Genomic DNA, 20,041 nt, shown 5'->3' with positions numbered 1-20,041 from the left:
AAATGTGCAGATCTTAGTTGTCCTTAAGGTGCAGTGGCCGACTTCTCTTTTATGAGGAGAGACTGTTCAATGTCCACAGCCAAGGGCTAAGAAGTGAACACAAATAAAAGGAATATGGGCTATGACACAGGCATCAGACTGGGGCCAGGTTCTTTTCCCAGGTTAGAACCTTCTATATTAATGGGAGGAAGGAATTGTGTAAAGTATGATATGTAAAATCTGTAATATGGAAATGAGACTTCATTTTACACTGTGTTTATTAAGTGTCACTACTGTGGAAAAGCATACAGCTGAGAAATGTATCTGTATAGAATTTCTTTTAAAGTTCCTTTTCTTGAGAGAATGATTTTAGTTATCTTTGTTAAGGATACACATAGTAAAATCTTAAGAAATTTAAAGAGGAAAAAACAGTCTTGAATTCTGGGAATGATCATTGAAATATACATGGAGTGAGTTATAATGAAAACCTAGAAGATTTTAAATGTCTCTGATTTTTTACACCGACCATGAGGTGGAGCATAGAGATGTTATGAAGTTTTCTGACCATCTGTTTATCTGTTACCAGTTTCATTTCTGCATAATAACTCGAGTTGTCTACTATCTACAGCTGCCAAACTTGTGGATGACTTGAACCAGGGGACAGTTTCACATATTAGCCTCTGGCAAATTTCTTAACTCAAGGGTATGGTGTGACTTTTTGAGCTATTATTGTGTAATAATTAAATATATAGACATATTTGTGAATTTGGTCTTTCCGGCTTATGTTGTTTTTGAAACTAATGTTACGCATGTACATGCACAGTCCACCACTCCCTCGATGACTCTCACCCTAATAACTCGTGAACCCACTTATAATGTGGGGTCATTTGTGGATCCCATTTTTTAAACCAGAAATTACCAAAATATTGATCCCTATTTGTTGAACTTGAAGGAAATCGCAATCAAAATTGCAAACAGAAACTTTGATATATCAATGATTATATCGTCAAAAACAGTAGATAGGACCTGTAAATTTTAATCAACATTAGGAAAAATCAGCTTTAAAAAGAAGTCATGACATTTTTTTTACATTTTCTTTCCAAACGACATTCTTACTTCACTGTAATTAACAATATTCATGGAAATTTTGATCAATGAAAATGTCACACCTAATTGAGGCAGTACTTTAATAAATAAATACCAATTAAATAAAAACATTTATCAATCGAAATATGTGTTCTAGTTTTATCTTTTAGTTCCTTTTAAGTGTAATCATCATAAATACAATGTGTCCTCTTGTAATTAAACATAAAATGTGTCAATCTACAGTAACAACTCTGTCCGCAAGCATTTCTCTGAGAACCCTAATTAAGTGCCAACCGTGTTTTGATATCGGTCTACAGGAAGCATTTGTTGTATTGTTGCACTAAATAAAAAGTGGGCCTCCTTTCTATTAACATGTTAATGACATCTTTTGAATCAAATAAAGGAGGTGGAATAAACAACAAAGTTAAAATGCATACAAATTCTACATGCATAAGAACCAGCAGCCCCGGTCGTATGTCGGGTAACTCATTTCATTTGATCAATCGAATACTTATAAATTTTATTGTGTACGTAATCTAATTAAACTACCTTAATTTAACCAGCTCAGTAATAACTGATTAAAGATAGCAAGGCAACCAAGCAAATAAAATAGAGCTTTGTTTCCACAGATATGGACCATTGTGAGGAAAATGAGTTTCAGAGAATTTCTGAATTAGCACGTAGAGATATCCTCAAGGATGATAAAAAGTTTCACTGTTACTTGCAATGAAATCATGGGGTCAGTATTTTACTAATTGAACAATTTAAAAATTGAGTTGCAACGTAGACGATTGTCTCACGAAATGGTGTGATTTTTTTATAAAAAGGCATCTTTGGTAGTGAATCAACAGTTATCTGGTTCCCTGCTTTGTACACTCTTTGTTTTGCAAAATAGTATAGTATTCCAATCTGGAAACCCGACTAATCAACAAAACAAAAAGCCATGATGTAATATACAAATGTTTTTGCGTACTGTGTTGTTGTTGAAACCAGTTGAAATCATGTTATCAATCTTTCAGATGTTAGACGTTTTGAAAATAAATGTAATTTATACAGAATAATGTACAACTTCATCAGAAAAAGCACTTTATTGACAGTTATTCTCTGCACGATTATAAAATGAGGATTCAGTCATTAAACAGCCCAGTCCCACCCCTCCCAGTCCCACATTTCTCTGGATGTCTTGTGGATTTTTGAAGGTCCCTCAGTAACTCGCGCCCTTGCTTATTGTTTGGTCTATTTTTTGGACCCTGATGAGCGCACGTTATTGAGGGAGAGGTGTATGTAGCCAGTAAAATACCAATAGTCAGCAAGAAAGCATTGGTTCAAGGCAAGTAGAATATCTCAAAACTGATTAATGATGACAACTATTTTAATAGCATAAAGCTATTTAAGTACATAATGTTTTTCAAAATTATCACACAGGGAAAAGGCTTGTGTTTGCACTGTGAGCACCACGTGTTCTAAAAAATGGCCTTTATCTATGCAAATGCATGTATTTGGGGGTGGGGTGTATCAACTTTTTATTCTGTGAATTTCCATTGACTAGTCATATCAAGTGAATGATATTCTTATGTGTTGCTTTATTTTAACTATCCAAGAATATGGACCTTTTTGACCTCACTCATGTATTTTATTTTTTATGAATTTTTATATTAGGCAGATGTATGCAACATTAAATTTGTGCATAAAAACTGTCCCCTGCCCCCTAAGTAATAACCCTATCAATTTCAGGTACAAAAGCTCAAAGGTCATGTTCACTGTGACTTGAATATGAAAAATGGTTTATTGATAGTAGTGTTAGTTATGTAATACATTCCTAGACCCAAGTTTGAAGATCGCATGCACTTGTGGTAAAGAAGAATCCTTTTGGGATTGAAGGTCAGAGTCACTGTCTGAAAAAAGCAAAATTAGTTTCCACACAATACCATGAGTTCTGCATTATCTACGGTTACCAGACTTCATGGATGGCTTATATTTGGGGCAACACTGAACCTTATTGAAATTTGGTTAAAAAGGTCAAAGGTCACTGTGACTGAAAGAAGTCAGTGGGCTTCCAAACATTCAAATTAGTTCTTCATTACATACCTGGATCAGAGTTTATGGATGATTTGTACTTGTCGTAACAAAGACACCTATTGTTTGGGGGGGGGGGTCTAAAGGTCAAGGTCTCTGACTGCAAGAAAAAATATGGTTTCTGTACAATAATAATAACTATATGTTACATGTTTAGGATCTCATAAACAGTAACAAAGAAAAAGTGAAGACAACAAGCTTTGTAAACTTTAACAAATAATTTATTTCCATAGAAAAACCAGGTAAAAATGGAGGGAAAAAACTTACGGTTTTAAGAATCAGTCCAAAACTAATCCAAGAATAATCCAAAAATTAAAAATTAGAAGTCCTAACAATACAATGTTCTAATAAATTTTAAATCAAATCCTGACAAAAATCCAGAATGGAAGGTGATGATGTATGCTATAGCCTTTATAGTATGGATGTGTCTACAGTTCTTTGTTGATCCACAAACAATATTCTGTTGTTTGAATTTCTGAATAAAATTTCAAGAAATGTCTTTGTCCAAGAACTCTGTATGAGCACTCAAATATTTCCAGGAAAAAGAATTAATAATTCCATAAAATAAAATTTCAACTCAACTGGTCACAGCAAAACACCTTTCAGTGTTTAAGATAAAATGCCCAACTGAGATTATTTCTCTAAAGACAGAGATTTTACACTAACTTGAGAGGCAAAACAGATTCCCGGATGAGGGTTAACCCTCTGGTAAAACCAGAATTTCTAGTACATTGTAGAAGCTATTTACATCTTAAGTCACGTAGTCCCAGTCAGCCTGGATTCCACCATATAAATCACACATTAAGAATAATAAAAAAATTTTAAAAGTTGTTTACTCGAACTATTACTAATTTTGAATCAAGGTCAGGAACTAAGTCAGCATAAGGAGTTTACGACTTAACAGTCAGGTCAAACTAATTTCTGGAAAATGTAAAATTCCAGAAAACAAAATTATATTACATTAACATGTAATGAAATAAATACAAAAATTTAAACTTACAAACAGACAATTAAATTAAATCAAATATAAATTAAATCAAGAATACATAACATATATCACCAGCCTGGACCAAACTTTGTGGATGGCTTACCATTCTGGTAAGGTTAGGAAGAAATATGTTTATTTTGGGGCTAAAAGGTCCAAGGTCAGTGTGATAGAAAGACGAAAACTGGTTAATTCATATAAATATAATTTATCAACAAAGAAGACTATTGCACGTGCATTGAGAATGTGAGAATCTTGTGCTTTTTATGGCATGTTTTTTTTGGGGGGGTGAGTGGGGGTGGTTTGCTTTTTATGTCCCTTTTCGAATTTAGGAAGAGGCATATAATGTTACCCTTGTCTTTCCATTGAACCTTGGTTAAGTTTTGCATTTAGTTCCATTTCTGAGACAGCAAGTTTGTCTGTAGCTGTTTTAGTTAATACCAAACATATCAACCCATAATAGGTCACTGATCTCAATTTAATGAATCAGTGACTTTGTTCAGTTTTGCATTTAGGATAGTTTCACAGTTTGTTGGGCCAAGCCTTACATCCTTTGTAGTGCCTTTGTGGTTGCAATTAGTTCACTTTCTTGGGCATTGTCAGCCCCAGTGTCACTTATCATGGTATTTGTAGATTTGCAGTAGTACTCTACCCAAAATCTATGGCTGAAATTTTATGTCAGTGACATAGGTTACGGTTTTTGTTTAGGGTCAGTTTCTCATGCACATATGACTGTATGGTTGCACAAATGAGTAGGGTGGAGTGGGATGACAGTAGAGTCTAGTTTAATGCAACCTTTGCTCATTTAACTTCTTTCACATGACTAATGAATGGGAAGATCCTCTTGGAAATCATTTATAATCAGACAAAAGTAATACCCAACAGTCAGTTTAAAGAAAATTTTAGATATGTATTGCCTTGAAAAACTTAATCGTGCTTTATCTTAAATAACTATATAAATTATTGCTAAATTTTACTGATTGTATATTTTCCCTTTTTCAGATGAAAGATCCTCCATCTTTCCAACATGTTGAACTTCGAATCCTCAGTAACCATGGAAACTTGGAGTATACATGTCTGTACAGATTCCGAGTCCATGGAAAACCATACAGACCCTGAACATTCTTACCTTGGAATTCCAGTCAACGCCATTAGAATACCACCACAATGTTGTCATTTGATGGAGTAGCTTGCACTTAATCTCCAACTCAGCTGTGATCTTTATTTTAAATATTTTGTTTGATTATTTTATATTTTTAGTTTAACAACCATTTAATCACTCTGTTTTTATCAAACAGATCAACTATTAATGATGAAAACGTGTATTGAAAACATGATTATCAATTTAATTTTCTTTAGACCAATAGAGTCCTGACTCATTCTCATCTTTTTTGTGGACTCATCAAGATATTTTTCAGCAAAACCAAAAATTTATCCCAAAGCCTTTAACAAAAAGCATTGGGTATTTTGATACCCTCCACCTCTTTGGGGATATTGATACCCTCCAGCAGTCCATTACCATCATCTCCCAAACTGCTGACTTCCTTTCTGGGGTTGAGTATGTACAATAAACCCATTGTTCCTTCTCATATGTCATAAGAAGCAACAAACTGAGACTGGAGCTGTGGAGGCAGTAATGGTTATCAGGCAAAACTTGCAACTAAAAGTGTGCAAATTTGACTACTACAATCAGATTAGCCTGGGTCAGCAGCTGTGGTCACCATGTGCAAGGCAGTTTGTTCCAGTTGTCTTGGCACTAAATAACTGACTTGAGTTACTTTGCTGTCGAACACTAACACCAAACCTAAACTGAGGAGTAAATTTCATAGTTATGTTTCCCCTTTAGTAACCATGTGCAAGAGAGATAGCATCCTTGGCATCTGTCACTACATTCTCAGAGAGGTGTTCAGAGGTCAGATGTTCACAAGTTTCACATTCACTGACATGTTCAGATATTTTCTGACTGAACTAAATATATGCATTTATACCAGGGAAATGTATAATATATTTTACTGCTTTTGAGTTGTGACCTATGGGTCACTCTTTGTTCGGGGGATGGGGGGAGGTTTAAGTGAATCTTTTTAAACATCCAGTGAAAGCTTGGAGATTTGTGATGTCACACCATTGCATTTGCTTTAGTTTTCTTTACGTTCACATTGGAGTTTGTTTATTCATCACCTGTGATTGTGAATTTTCAGAGTCTCATTACTTTTAGGATCAAGTTTTATCATTATATACTATCAACTTTTCTTTTAATATTTTCCTTTTTTTAACACTTGTTTGTCATATCTGAATATTATACAAGTCGTGTTAACTATACTTGCTATGTTTCTTTAGCTTTTATTTGTGCATTATTTCTGATAACATCTGATATAGAAGTTACTTGTGGTCTTGAGGCATTTAAGTTATTTTATAATATACCTATAAACAAGACATATAATGAACTTGCAATTCTCTGACTATCTGATATAGAAATACCAGTCTTTCCAACAGCCTTAGCTTTTCCGCCTTATTATTTCATTTTTATCATACTATCCCTTTTTTCTTCAATTATGTCAGTATACAGTAGAAATTGCAATTTTGCTAACTTCATTTTGATAGACTTCTATTTTACCTCTCAGTATATTTTGGCAGGAGAAATGTGTGTCTAAGTAAATAGAGGAAACCTGGACTAAAGAGCTAGTGATCAAGAGCATCCTTTTGTTAAACCTTAAGAAGGCACAAAAAGTAATGGTTTTATTATTATTTTTTTTTATTTATATAAATTTCAGCCAATTTTTCTTTGTACAATGCCCCAGTCTTCCCCGACTTTTTCCCTACTTTAAAAAAATATTCCTCCATTATCCTTCCTTTTTCACAAACGATTGTTGAAAAGATAGACATATGTTTCTCTGTTAAATACATTACCTGATCCCATTACATTAGGAAAACTGACTTTTCTACCTCTAAATCCAGCCCTCCTTGAAAGACAGAAAAACATCTTTATATGTGTATGTATGTATGTGTGTGTGTGTGTGTGTGTGTGTGTGTGTGTGTGTGTGTATTTAAACCAGTTTTTACTTTTGTTGCAATGTGTTAAAATGCCTTCCAGACAATCCAGTTATATTCTAAAGCTTAATTTTAAATCATAAACATTTTTTTTCAGAGGTAGAGTAAGTCCAGATGTTTTGTGTGATGCATGTAACTTTTTTGTGAATTTCAGTAAATTTATTCATATATTTGCAATTATTGTAATGTTCATTATTGTCACATGTGATTTTGATCAGTAACATTAAGTTTCACTGGAGAAATGTTTTGGTGTTGTGCTTATCAGCTATTATGCTTCCAAATTATTTGGATAACAGTTTACATTATTTCACTCAATGTGTGTCTGTGTGTTCCTCGTCTTCATTATAGAGACGACGAGCAAGCAATAGCAGTGTTAAGGTCATGGAGGATAAACACAAGATGTGTTCATGCATATAATGGCATGAAAATACTTGCTCTGAAATTTTGAAGACAAAAATGGTACAAGCAGCAGCCTCACATGGTGCACAGCATTAAGAGTTTAGTGTTAGGTCTGGTCAGCCTGTTAGAATAATGTAACTAGGTTGTACATCATGCTGTATGTCTGGGGCATGATGCACAGTGCTAGATAAAATCTTGGAATTGCACATGATCAATAATGCAAAAGGCTTTGTTGTTGATTTGTCAGTAGAAGTGACGTTAATATAATATAATCGCACTGGGGATAGTCCTAGGACCCCACCAATAAGGCATGATGTCATGCAATCACTTATCTCATCTTTGCATGACAATATTGAGAAAACAAGCTGGACATGAAGATTTGCAATTCAACCTGTATGGTACAGACATTCCATACAAATAAGGTATGGACAGAGAGTCCATACCAACCATACTGCTCCAGCGAGATCTCAAAGCCTGTATCATCGTTGGTACACCATTCCAACTGTTCCAGCCATGTACAAATACTGTGGTCAGGAGTCATTTATCTACAGCCAGTGAACTAGTTGTCCTAACAGACTGCATAGCCAGCTTACTGTACCGACCTGCCCACTGGACCTCAAAGGATATTTCATCTTTGATACACCATTTCAACAGAAGGAACCATCCAACTGAACCAAAGCAGCCATGCCAGACTAGCATTCCATGATGCTCACTACTTTTGGCATATCCAGTGGGCAAAATGATGCTGCATGATGATGATACCTCATCATTTCCAATTGATGAAATTTATGAAGTGGAAATACCAGCACATACCTCCCCAGCAATGGAACAGATGGAATTTGTTTGCAACAGCAATAGGAGAAATCTATAGGATTTTGTCTCTCTCAGAATGCCATCCTCCACCTTCAAGAAATTCTACCTACCAGGTCAAAGCCTTGGTAGACATACACTATGATGACATCAGTTTGTCATTCAGAATCTTGCTGATATTGTTCAAGATTGCAAAAATTACCTTGTATCTTTTGGAGCATTTGCAATCCTGGTAACACAAGAGCTTGTTTATGGTGAGTAAGATGCATGCAACTTTAAGTAAAAAGTCACATTCAGAGATATTTTTGCTACACATATCTCATGTTGATACTGATAAAGTATACATATAAGTCTTTAATGCAAAGTCTAAGTGAGTTCAGAACGTTGTGATGACTTCCTCCTTACTTGATTTCCACATCCGATTTTTTTTGTTTAGCCCAGAAAGCCACTAATGATCATTCCTTTTTTCTATACATTCTCTCCCATTTCAGCTGTCCACTTCTCTTAAGGTGACAAATTGAGGTGGTGAAAAAGCAAGAAGCACAGGTGTTGCACTTGAACTTTCAGTGCAGTCTCCTATCATGCAAGGCCATTTTTTGAAACATACAAGAGAAGGAACATGTTTTTTCAGAGAATTCACAGTGGCATTTCTCATCAACAGCTACCCTTTTTTCGTTTTTTCTCCTAACCAAGCAAATTATAGGTGATCATATGCCCCTGTTTTTAGAGGTAAGCAATGAGGGGCAAGAGGAACACGGTTTCTCCTTCCCCAGGCCTTCTGTCAATTGTCAGTGATTTACAACCACACTCTCTGGTGACCTCCTTGAGGCACAAGACTAATCTCTTAGTTGCATTTGGACCAACCATTCTCGCAAAGGATGGGCGATCCAGATCATGTCAAAAGGTCTCCATACTACATTATTTAAACCCCTCCACTCTCATCTTCCTACTTTCTTGAAGAAACTTCCAAAGGATCCCACAATAAAATCCAGGATTTTTTTTTGCTTGTAAAGGGCAGTGTCTATACTGCAAAAACTGCACAAACTGGGCTTCTACTCAGAATTTATTTCAGGTTTTTAAGTCTCATGGCTGTTGAGACCTGTTGATATGTTAGACACATACTGATTTCTATGGCCCCATTCAAAGCCATAAGTTCAGGACATCTGCTGCAGAGACGACATTTCTGCATGACACACCAGAAAAATATTTGATATGTTTGGCTTTTGGTTCTTAACATCAGCGACCTTTCTTTCCTCATTGTGTTGTGGATAATCAGTGTAGAGAGGTTGGACCCTGTCTTTTCTCAACATTTTGGTTCATCTAGGTATGGAACCTTTAACATGGAGGATTTTAATTATTGACGTTATCTTTACATTAAACACTCTTATGAGATTCTACACGTGTTATGTATCCAGAAATAGGACAGGATATTCTAATGCATTGCATGGCACCTCATTACACATACTTTCTATCTACTTACATACTAAAAAGAAAGTTCCAGTATTCGCTTTCAATAAATGTTTATTTAAGGTTATTTAATAATGATAAAATAAATACAGAACATTTAATGGGAAAGTTGTATCATCTCCTATATGGAAGTGACATTAGCAGAACACACTCACACTAATTGTTATGCATCTCATTAGATCTGATAATAATGCTTTCCCAGCCTATGTACTCGACTAATAATACTTTTTTTTTCTCACCTGTTTAAGCAGATAACAAGACATGGGTATTACTTTTCTTGTGGCCACAATAAAACATAAGGTTAAACTTTAGAGTTTTGTGTGAAATTCAATTCATTGGTTGTTTACAGCTTTAGTCAACAGTTTTTGCCAGTTGGTGCCTTGTTTGATTGTTGCTGGTTGATTTAATTAACTGATTAGCAGTGAATATGACATTTTTCTCTTACAGTGCATGGAATAAATTCATATTGTTTAACAGTATTTAATGTTGTAAGTTTTGTCATATTGGATCAAATTTGAGACTGAATTTTTGTTGTATGACCTGGCAAAATTGTAGCCAGTGTCCTTTCAGATCTGCTATTTTTGTCATCTTCATGATTACATTTGTTTCATATATCAGACATATTTATTTCTGGCATGTTATTAAATAGATCTTAAGTGCAAATGAAATGCATAAGGGATTATTTGTCAGTCACTCCATTTGGTATAGACTCCTTGTTAATATGGACTTTTTCTTCCTGTATTTGGAATTGTTAGAAGGGATTCGCAGCATTTATTAGTCAGGAAAGAGTTATAATCCAGGTAGATTGTTTAATGTTAAGTTGTACAGATTTTGTTTCTTTTGAAGTCTGAGGTACTTTACTGCCTTTGCACACATTGTTTTCATGCAGTGCATAATTTATTTGCAAAACAGAAAAGCTATTATGTGCACAAACATACTTTTTTCACTTGTGCAAATAGCTTCTCAATATTCATTTTACACATATCTGACCAGGATTGTATTGTCCTCTTTTTTTCCATTGTTGTCAGCTGGATTTGAGAGATTGTCTATGAAAACTTCACTAACTTTTTGTCACCCACATTTTCAGAGAATGTTTTGAATTGCTGTCTGCTTCTGTCTACTTAAAATTGTATGATACATGGTGACGTTTGTATCCAACCTCTTGACTTGTATATGCCCTGTTAGTATTTATGTTACATTGTTAACATTGTTAACAAAACACATACACATCTGTGCATGCACCTTGGCTATCCCAAGAGATAAGACAGGTTGTAAACTTTGTTTAAGTGTATGTTTTTATTAATCTCTCATTACTGTTAAATGCCATTCATCACACTACATATTAAATTATAATGGATTAAGCTAGTATAATGCACCTTTTGTGATGTCTATTCATCATTAATATAGTATGGAGAATGGATTGGGACAGCTTCTGAATAGCATACAAGAAATCAGTATATTTTATGCTTGGAGCTTCTTGGTAATTTACATTTTGATCTGTATTTTATTGAAACATTTGTTGATTATAATTAGCTGATTCTGGACAGGTTGTACTTGTCCTGCTTTGCCTGAAAAGTTGATATAAATCATTTCACAGATTAAGTTTTTGCTGTTCCTCTGCTTATGTTTTTAAGTAAGAACCTGATATGTCAGTGCATTTGTGAAAGCAGATTTGGGTCTTCACAGCAGCAGATGCATGTACTTGTGGTGCTTATCATACATTGTAATTGGCATTGAATGCAAAAAAGATGTAAATGGTTGTGTATTTGTGTATATAATAATGATAGATCAAGTGTATTGTGGGCAATTACACACATGTTATTAGCTAATAAATGAGTCTTTCATTGTTTGTGTGTAATATAAAACTTTATCTTTGTTGGATTGTCTCAGATGGTGTACTGATTTGTGATCATTCAGAGCAATGCAGGTGTTGCCCAATAAAACAACATTGTTAAGTACAGCTCTCGCTACTCTTTGATGGAGAGGATTAAGAAAAGAAAAAAATACCAGTTCTCCCTGCATCTTAACAGAGTTGCCACAATTGATGACAGAGAAGAGCTACGTGCACCATTCTTTCTCACAGAGTCAAATCCAGTAACCACGATGGAGTAGATGTGGTCTCAGTAAGATGGTCATGGTTAACTGTTTTATTACCCTTTCAGACATGTTCAAAAGAGGTTCACAAAGAGGCACAGGTTCAGGAATAATCTGCTTACATGTACTTTTTGATACTGAAAAAAAACATGATCATTCAGTCATTTGTAATGTATACAAGTCTCAGATATACTGTATATACTCGCATATAAGTCAATTTGACTATAAGTCCACCCACCCACCCATTTAGGGCTGCAACATTTTTCTATAACCTTCCTATAAGTCAAAATGTTTTTTTACAAGCCAAAACTGTCTGCAAGGGGTGATATGTGGACAGTGAGTCAAAATTGTACTTAGGGAAAAATAAACAAGTCAAACTGGATAGATGGATAGACACACACTGAACAAATGAAGATAAAACCAACATAGAGTAAATGCATATGTATTACCGAGTTCAGTATCTACAAATAAACTGACAACTTACATTTTGTCTATCTTCATGTAATGAAATCCATAATGCTTAACATTTTTAATCATTTTGTATAATAAATCCATGTTATATGTCATATGTAGGTATAAAAATTGTAATCCTGAATGATGTCATGCACAAAATTGTGTAATATATTAATTCCAAAAGTATTATAATAAAGTAAGTAAAGTCCACACTTTTGTGATTCACACTAATATCATCTGTTTCAAAGCCCAAGAATTCAGCTTCATCGTCAGAGTTATCAAATAAAGTTCTGAATTCTTTCACTGACATCTGCGTTGTGATCAAAGGGACTCAGCATGGCATTGAACAAGTATTAAAGTCATGCCACATTAAAGGATTGTCTACTGGGGAAATCAAAACAGTGCTGATTTTACATGGTAAAGGATTTAGGTTATATTTATTTAAATTATCAAGTTAATCAAAACAATTTAAATTGAGAAAACAGTGCACAATTTCCTGTACAAGCTAAGAGGAGTAAGGTCAGATTTTAATTTTTGTTTATATCTTGCTTATAAGACAACCTCTACTCTGCATTAATAAATTATTTAGTAATAAAGGTTGACTTGTAAGCAAGTATATATGGTATGTGACAAATAGAAGGAATATTATTAAGACATGTTCTATTCATTTAACCGCTTTGACTTGCAGTTAAGACATTATTGTTTGGCAATTTCATGTAACTCTGATGAAATTAAAACATTTATTTTTGCAATTCAAACCTTCCTAAAAACAGAGGGTCTGAACTAGCACAAGACATAATATCATCTGTTGCTGATGAATAGGTCATTGATTGTGTATACCAACAGTTAGCCAGATTTGTTTTGTCCATTTTCTGCTATATATTGTCATATTTCTTTGTCCATTTGTTGTATTTATATACTGTAAATTAGTTGTATTCTTATATGTGTATATCACCAAGTAAACTTGAAACATTTACCTTTCTCTATTTCTGTTTATTTTCCTATTACATACTACATGTACTGGTATGCATAATACAGACAAATTATATGAACCTGCTTTGAAGCATTTCAGGATCATTTACTGTTTTAGTAAATTTTCCTTCCTCCCCCCCCCCCAATAAAATATGGAATCCAAATCACTACTGCATAAGTTGTCATAATCATTTGCACTTAACTGTAGATACATTCTTTGTGCATGCTTCAGTAACAGTTAAAATTTTCCCAGATTGATTGGACTTGAATCAGTTATCAATGATCAAACTGGAAACTGCATACTTCAATATCTGCATCAAAATATTTGTAAAAAAATTTTATCTATATTGTGATTAGTTTATTGATCTATCAATTCCATATGATTTACTATTATTTTTAATGTGATAAAAAATTTAGATTTTATATTTTCTTCATTAAAAAAATGAGCATGTAATAGAAGACATCAGGAGACAATTCATCCATGCCGAAGACCCTAAATTTTGGAAATTTAAATCAGTGAATGTTCTAGATTTGAAAATTGTATACATTTATTGTTCATTTCAGCAATAAGTTGAGTTTAGGTCAATTACAGATAATTTTCAAGTTGAAGTTAAGTCTTTAATAGTGACAGACTATTTAATGTCAATAGTGGGTGGGTTAAATGCTTGAAAACAATGGACTTGCTCTGATTTGTTGTATAGAAAAATGACCTTAATCCATTCTTTATTTTACTTGCAAAAAATTTATCTTGCAGTGAAAGAAAAAAACGATATCCCAATCGGAAAGAACATTCTAGCCATATAATTTAAATGGTCAATCCCTTTACAGTACACATGCAGTCAAAACTGAACTAGTTGAAAGCTGTGTCTATTCATGACTGCACTATTACTGCTTAAGGACTGAAGCATAGCATGTGGTTCACATTTCATTGTAAATTTGGTGTTTGGAGTTTTATGGGGGCTTTTTCTTGACAGAAGTGGTTTTCATTTGGAATTTAAATGTCCATATCTCTCAGGATTACTTTGTATAGGATAAATGTATGCTGTTCAATAGACGCTCAACAAGGTATGCCTTTTGTCATGTCAATGCATAAGTTAAGTTTGTACAGATTTCTTTGACTAAACTAAAAGCATCAAATTATTATACTTGTACTGAATATACACAGCTTTTGAAATTATTTTTTTATATGACTGAAATAGAGATGACTAATTCATCAAACAGGATCCAATTTTAAATCACTCTCAATATCTCAATCTTTCCTTGAGTGGTCTTCATTCATTGGATGTTCAAGAATGTCAGTCAATTGTGTGCCTGCTGAGGCACGGTGGTGATTTGTATGTATTTTTATCCTGCCACTGTGGAGCATTATCATGAAGTATAAGTGGAGGTGATTAAGTCCTCCACCATGAAGCTTAAATAATCAAAATATTATGTGATCTGTACTGTACCAGGAGTTGCTTAAAATTAATCGACACAAATACAAACAAGGCAGAAAATAATTAATGTACATGTACACCAACATCAATAGGGTGGTATTTAGGAATCTTTGTGTCCGCTTTTCTTTCTGCTTATCGTTCTTCATTCTGTTTTAATCTTGCAAATATAACTTGTCCCCCAGTTTTTGATGAGTTGCCATAAAACCTATTAAATATAGTGTTTTATCACCTGAAGATTCATGTGTGAATAAATCATTTTGGTCCAGGAACTTTTATAGGTTGTTTCTATTTTGGACTGACTGCATTGTGTTACAAAATCTTATGAGCAGTTTTCAGTGAATCAACACAAAACTTGCTGAAGGTTATGATTAGCTTTTTTTTTTGGTATGGAGAAAGCCTCTCAGTTTTTTGGTCAAAGTCAAGGTCATTGTCTAAAAAAAAGGAAAATGATCCATGCACAGTAATTTCAGTTCTACATTACAGACTATTTTTTTAATACCTACCATAAGTTTCAGCATATTATGTTGTGATGCCCATCCATCTGTTACCAATGTTGCTTCTAAACAGTAGTTTGAATCGCCTACCATCTACAGCTAACTAAATCTGTTGATGTCCTTTGCTTGGGGTAAAAAAGAACCTGACTAATTTTGTGATCAAAAGCTCAAAGGCCAGAGTTACCATAACAGAAAGAACCAAACTTTGTGGATAGCATGCACTTGGGGCAAGGAAGAATCCTATTATATTTGGGGTCAAATGCCAATGTCACTGTGTCTGTAAGATGAAAAATGGTTTCTGAACAATAACTTGTGTTCTCCACCATCTTCACACACAATCTTTCTACATAATAACATTAGTTCTACATCAATACCTGGACAAAACCTTGTCAACGAATTCCACTTGGGGTAAGGCAGAAACCTTTAGATAGATTAAATGTCATGGCCATTGACTGAAAGAAGATAAGATAATATTAAGTCAAAATCACAAACTGTGACTAAATTTTGAGGATTGCTTACACTGGGGTAAGGAAGATGAAGATCAAGGTCAAGGTTACTGACTGAAAGAAGAACGGAAATTTTTCACAAAAATTACAGTTATCTACATATGGAACAACCGGTACATATATTAAACATGGGGTGACTGTACAGTGTGCCACTCATGGTATTCTAGTTCTAGTTCTAGATCTCTTTGAAATTTGATTCATATTATGGTCATCATCAAAGATGCATATATTGACTAATCTTTGTGCTCCTGCAATTTGTTTATGAGTTGTTGCCGTTTTTGGCTTACAACTCTATGAAATATATGACAGAATATTTTTAATGCAATTAGTGGAAGATTTCAGTGGATTGTTGTGAAACAGTACATATTCTGGTCATCATTAGAAGATTTGCATGTTGACCAATCATTGTACTCTCAATCTTTTTGTAAGAGTTCTGCATTTTATATATGTACAAAAGGTAAGGAAGATGCCTGTTGATTCTGGGGTTGAATGCCAAGTTCACTGTGATTGAGTGAAGAAAATGGTTTCTCCACAGAAATTACAGATCATAACCAGGTATGTTCACCAAAGCTTGTGAATGATGTGTACATTGGATAGAAAGAAGCTTATTGAGTTTGGAGTCAAAATATCTTAGGTCAAGATCAATTGGATTGAAAGACAAACATGTTTGTGCATAGTAACCTTTAGTTCTAGGCTGCATACTGTGACCAAAGTTTTGGGAGTGAAAAGGTTACATTTAAATGGGTTTTGCAGAAAAATGTTTTTGTTACAGTAAATTCTGTGACCAAACTTTGTGGTTGGATTTCACTTAAGCTGATAAAGAAACCTATAGATTGTAAAGGTCTGAGGTCATGGTCATTACATTCTAATAAGAATATAATGGAATTTGCTCAGTAAATTTAGTTTTAAACCATATACCTTGACCAAACTCCATGTCATTGAGACCTACTGGACATAATCTCCAGAGTCAGCCATGCCCATCTAGTGTCCACATGGAGGATGATTAATCATGTGGTAGCTTTATAATGTGATGTCCTCTGTACTCTTGTTGGACTATATACTTGTCTTAATCGTGGGGTTAGGGGTGAGATGTGGAACAGGCAGGGTTATATATATGGGATCATTTGTCTAGATTATTAATTTGGTTTTTCGAGTTAGTTTGTTAAATTAGATGAATTAAATCATACATTATATTTTGTTAGTCTACATGCATTTTTAATGATTACCTGTTGTATGAGTCTAGAGAAGTACATTAATAGTACCTAAATAGATATCTGTATATTAGGTTTGTGTGTTGTATATACATCCACAGTTGGAATATGTTGCATGGATGTATAAACAGTGCCAAAACTACCAGTATATTCAGGCTGCAGTGTTGTTAGTAAATTTCTAGCTCAGCTATTAATTTCCTTTATGAATATATTGAAGACTTGAAAATAAATTTGTTTAACGTACTTCAAATATAAACACATGGTTACAGCCATGGTTGTTGGTTTATCTGTTTTAAAAAATGATTGATTGCTGATCTGAAATAATCTTGAAACTAAACTGACCAAATTTTTAATGCATGTTTGTGATAGGATTTTTAAAAATGAACGAAAATAATGAGTATAGTTACTTGACCAGTTCTAAAGAGAACTGCAGTAATTTGCTTCTGTGCAGGATTGTCCAAGTTCTTTCTGGTGTCTTAGTTTTTTTTATATAGCTAATCTGGCAAAATGGACAAGTAAGCATATGGAATGGTCCATCACATTCATGTATCAACGAAAGCCATTGTACTTTAGAACCCACTCGATAATTTAACCAAACTTGTCACACAATATCCTGGCATGAAATGCTTTCAGATTTCTGCTGTCAGACTTGGCCGCCATTGCTAAAAATAATAAAACATTTTAAGCCACTTCTGTAAAAAGACACTGAACAGATTTTGATACAATTTGACAGAAAACATCTTAACAAGACCTTTCAGGTTTGTACAAATGATGCCAACCTGCCATTACAAAAGCTAGTATTATTAACAATGGGAAAACCTTAAATTTCATCCGTAAAGCTGCTGAATAGAATTTGACCCATTCTGGTAAGAGGACTATTAATTTTCTTTACAAATGGCACTTCTCCACCATCATATTTTGCAGCCATTACTAAAATTAGAACACCTTGAAATGATTTCTACTCCAAACCACTAAATAATTTAATTTAACCATATTTGAAAAATAAAACATCCTGGCATTGTACAAATGATGGTGATGTACCATTATATATGGCCACCATTGTGAAAAATAGAACAAACTTTAAATGATCTCATCCCCATAATGGTTGACATTAGATTTTATTTGACAGAAACCATCATGTTATGAAGACCTTTTAAATTTATGGAAGTGATGCCATTCTGCCATCTAATACATGTATAGCCACCATTGAAAAGAAAAACCTTTAAAAGACTTCACCAAAACAGTTCAATAGAATTTCATTAAACTTGATAAAAAGCGTACTTTCATGAAGACCTTTCAAATTTGATCCGTTTAAATCAATCCATCATCAAATATGGCCAGAATTGCTAAAAATGCAACAAAAAAACCTTTCAGGTACTAAGCTATAAAAATACTATTAATAGAATTTAATGAAACTTGATTAAAAACATCCTGGCATAAGTACTTATTAAGATTGTTCAAAATATGCCAAGTTATCATCAAATATGGTTTCTGTTGCTATAAACAGAAAAACGTAACTAAATTTGAGTACATTTGACAGAAAGCATCCTGGCATAGAAAGTTTTGGCTTTGTACTACAGGTGCTAATTTACCATCAAATATGACCACTATTATTAAAAATATAATAACTTTTTAATGGCTTTACAAACTCACAGAATGGGGCCAAATTTGTAGAAAGCAGCTTGCCAAGAAATTTTTTAATTTTATACAAACTATGCTAATCTGCCATCAGATGTGGCCACTGTCGCTAAAAGTACGAAAAAATTCAGATGACATGAAAAACTGTTCAGTAGGATATGGCCATCTTTGACACATGGCATCATGTCATAGGGTCATAGGGACCTTTAAGTTTTGGACAAATAATGCTGATGTGCCATAAAAGGTGGAAGAAGATACAAAATCTATAGTTACATTGAAACAATTGTTTCATAACATTTGCAATCATCAACATTGGAAGAAATTTCAACAAAGCATCTTACTAACCCAGATTTCTTGGTCTTTTGCTTCAGTTGTTCTTGCATTTGGCTATTACTGGGTTGGCAGAAGTCAGGAAAATGAATAAGCACAGGCCAGTATGATTGTTTTGTAGTGATTTGGTAGATATGAATGATACATCATAGCTTGCACACTGCAAATTAGTCCACATCTAAGAGGCAGCATTGTTTTAAATCAAAGACATACCTGTTTGTTTTTTAACTTGTTTGGTTGTCACTAAATACACACAGTTTATGTCTGCCTAATTGTATGTAAATATATATCGTGTTCATCATCATTTGTTCATATACCATATATCATTATTTCATCAATATAAATGTGCAAATACTTTATGTACTTTTGAATTACTGTGGTTTCATTTATTTTCAAAGGTATTTCAGTATTCATGCTATTTTAAAATAAAATATCGTCATGGGTACATCAGTTTCGTTGAGTTTCCTGTCAATGTTGACATATTTAAAGTTGTTTAATTTCATGTAATAACCTCTCTAAATATTTTTAAAAAATTAATACAAAAGAAAATAAATCTGCTGGCAACAAAGGTTTGAAAGATTAAAACAATATTTTTAAATGCCTGTAAATAACGATGTTTATTTATTTGTTTTTCATCTGAAAATCAGTGATGCGTAAGCTTTTAGTACTGACTGTAATTATTGTATAATATACATAGTGTTTAATTGGTACCTGTGCTTCAAGCAATAGTTTTAGTATTTTATTGTCTTGTTCTTCCTTTGGATTAAGCGAGACCCAGATGACCACCAAATCACTCGGAGTGGTCTAAGGTGCTTGCTTTACAAGCCAGTGACATCTCACCTCTGTCCATGTTTTTTCAAGTCTCGGCTCGACCATTGTGGGTACGTGAGAAACTTGCCAGCAGCTTCGAGTGAGTCACTGGTTCTTCCTAGGTTCTTCCTGCACCAAAATGTCCAGGCCACCATGTATAAACCGATCATGTGCAGAAAAGTGGCCTTAAACCCACAATTCCAAACCCAAATCTTTGGATAACATACATATATATGGTTTAAATTTT

General features: G+C 33.9%; 1 protein-coding gene across 2 annotated transcripts in view; it reads left to right on the top strand.

Moving 5' to 3' along the window:
* LOC149803290 (uncharacterized) overlaps window positions 1-19,429 on the top strand; it is a 169,908-nt gene extending 150,479 nt beyond the window's left edge. For both annotated transcript variants that reach the window (XM_089952978.1, XM_089952979.1), the window contains one exon: window positions 5,129-19,429. In XM_089952978.1, the coding sequence (XP_089809104.1) occupies window positions 5,129-5,245 (117 nt within the window). In that variant the 3' untranslated portion in view covers window positions 5,246-19,429. The remainder of the gene's footprint in view (window positions 1-5,128) is intronic.
* Window positions 19,430-20,041: the final 612 nt, after the last annotated feature.

Source organism: Sinohyriopsis cumingii, chromosome 3, assembly GCF_028554795.1.
Source record: "Sinohyriopsis cumingii isolate HCF-2022 chromosome 3, ASM2855479v2, whole genome shotgun sequence".
Lineage (NCBI taxonomy): Eukaryota > Metazoa > Mollusca > Bivalvia > Unionida > Unionidae > Sinohyriopsis > Sinohyriopsis cumingii.
The sequence above is the reverse complement of the archived record's forward strand: the minus strand, read 5'-3'. Positions and strand labels throughout refer to the sequence as shown.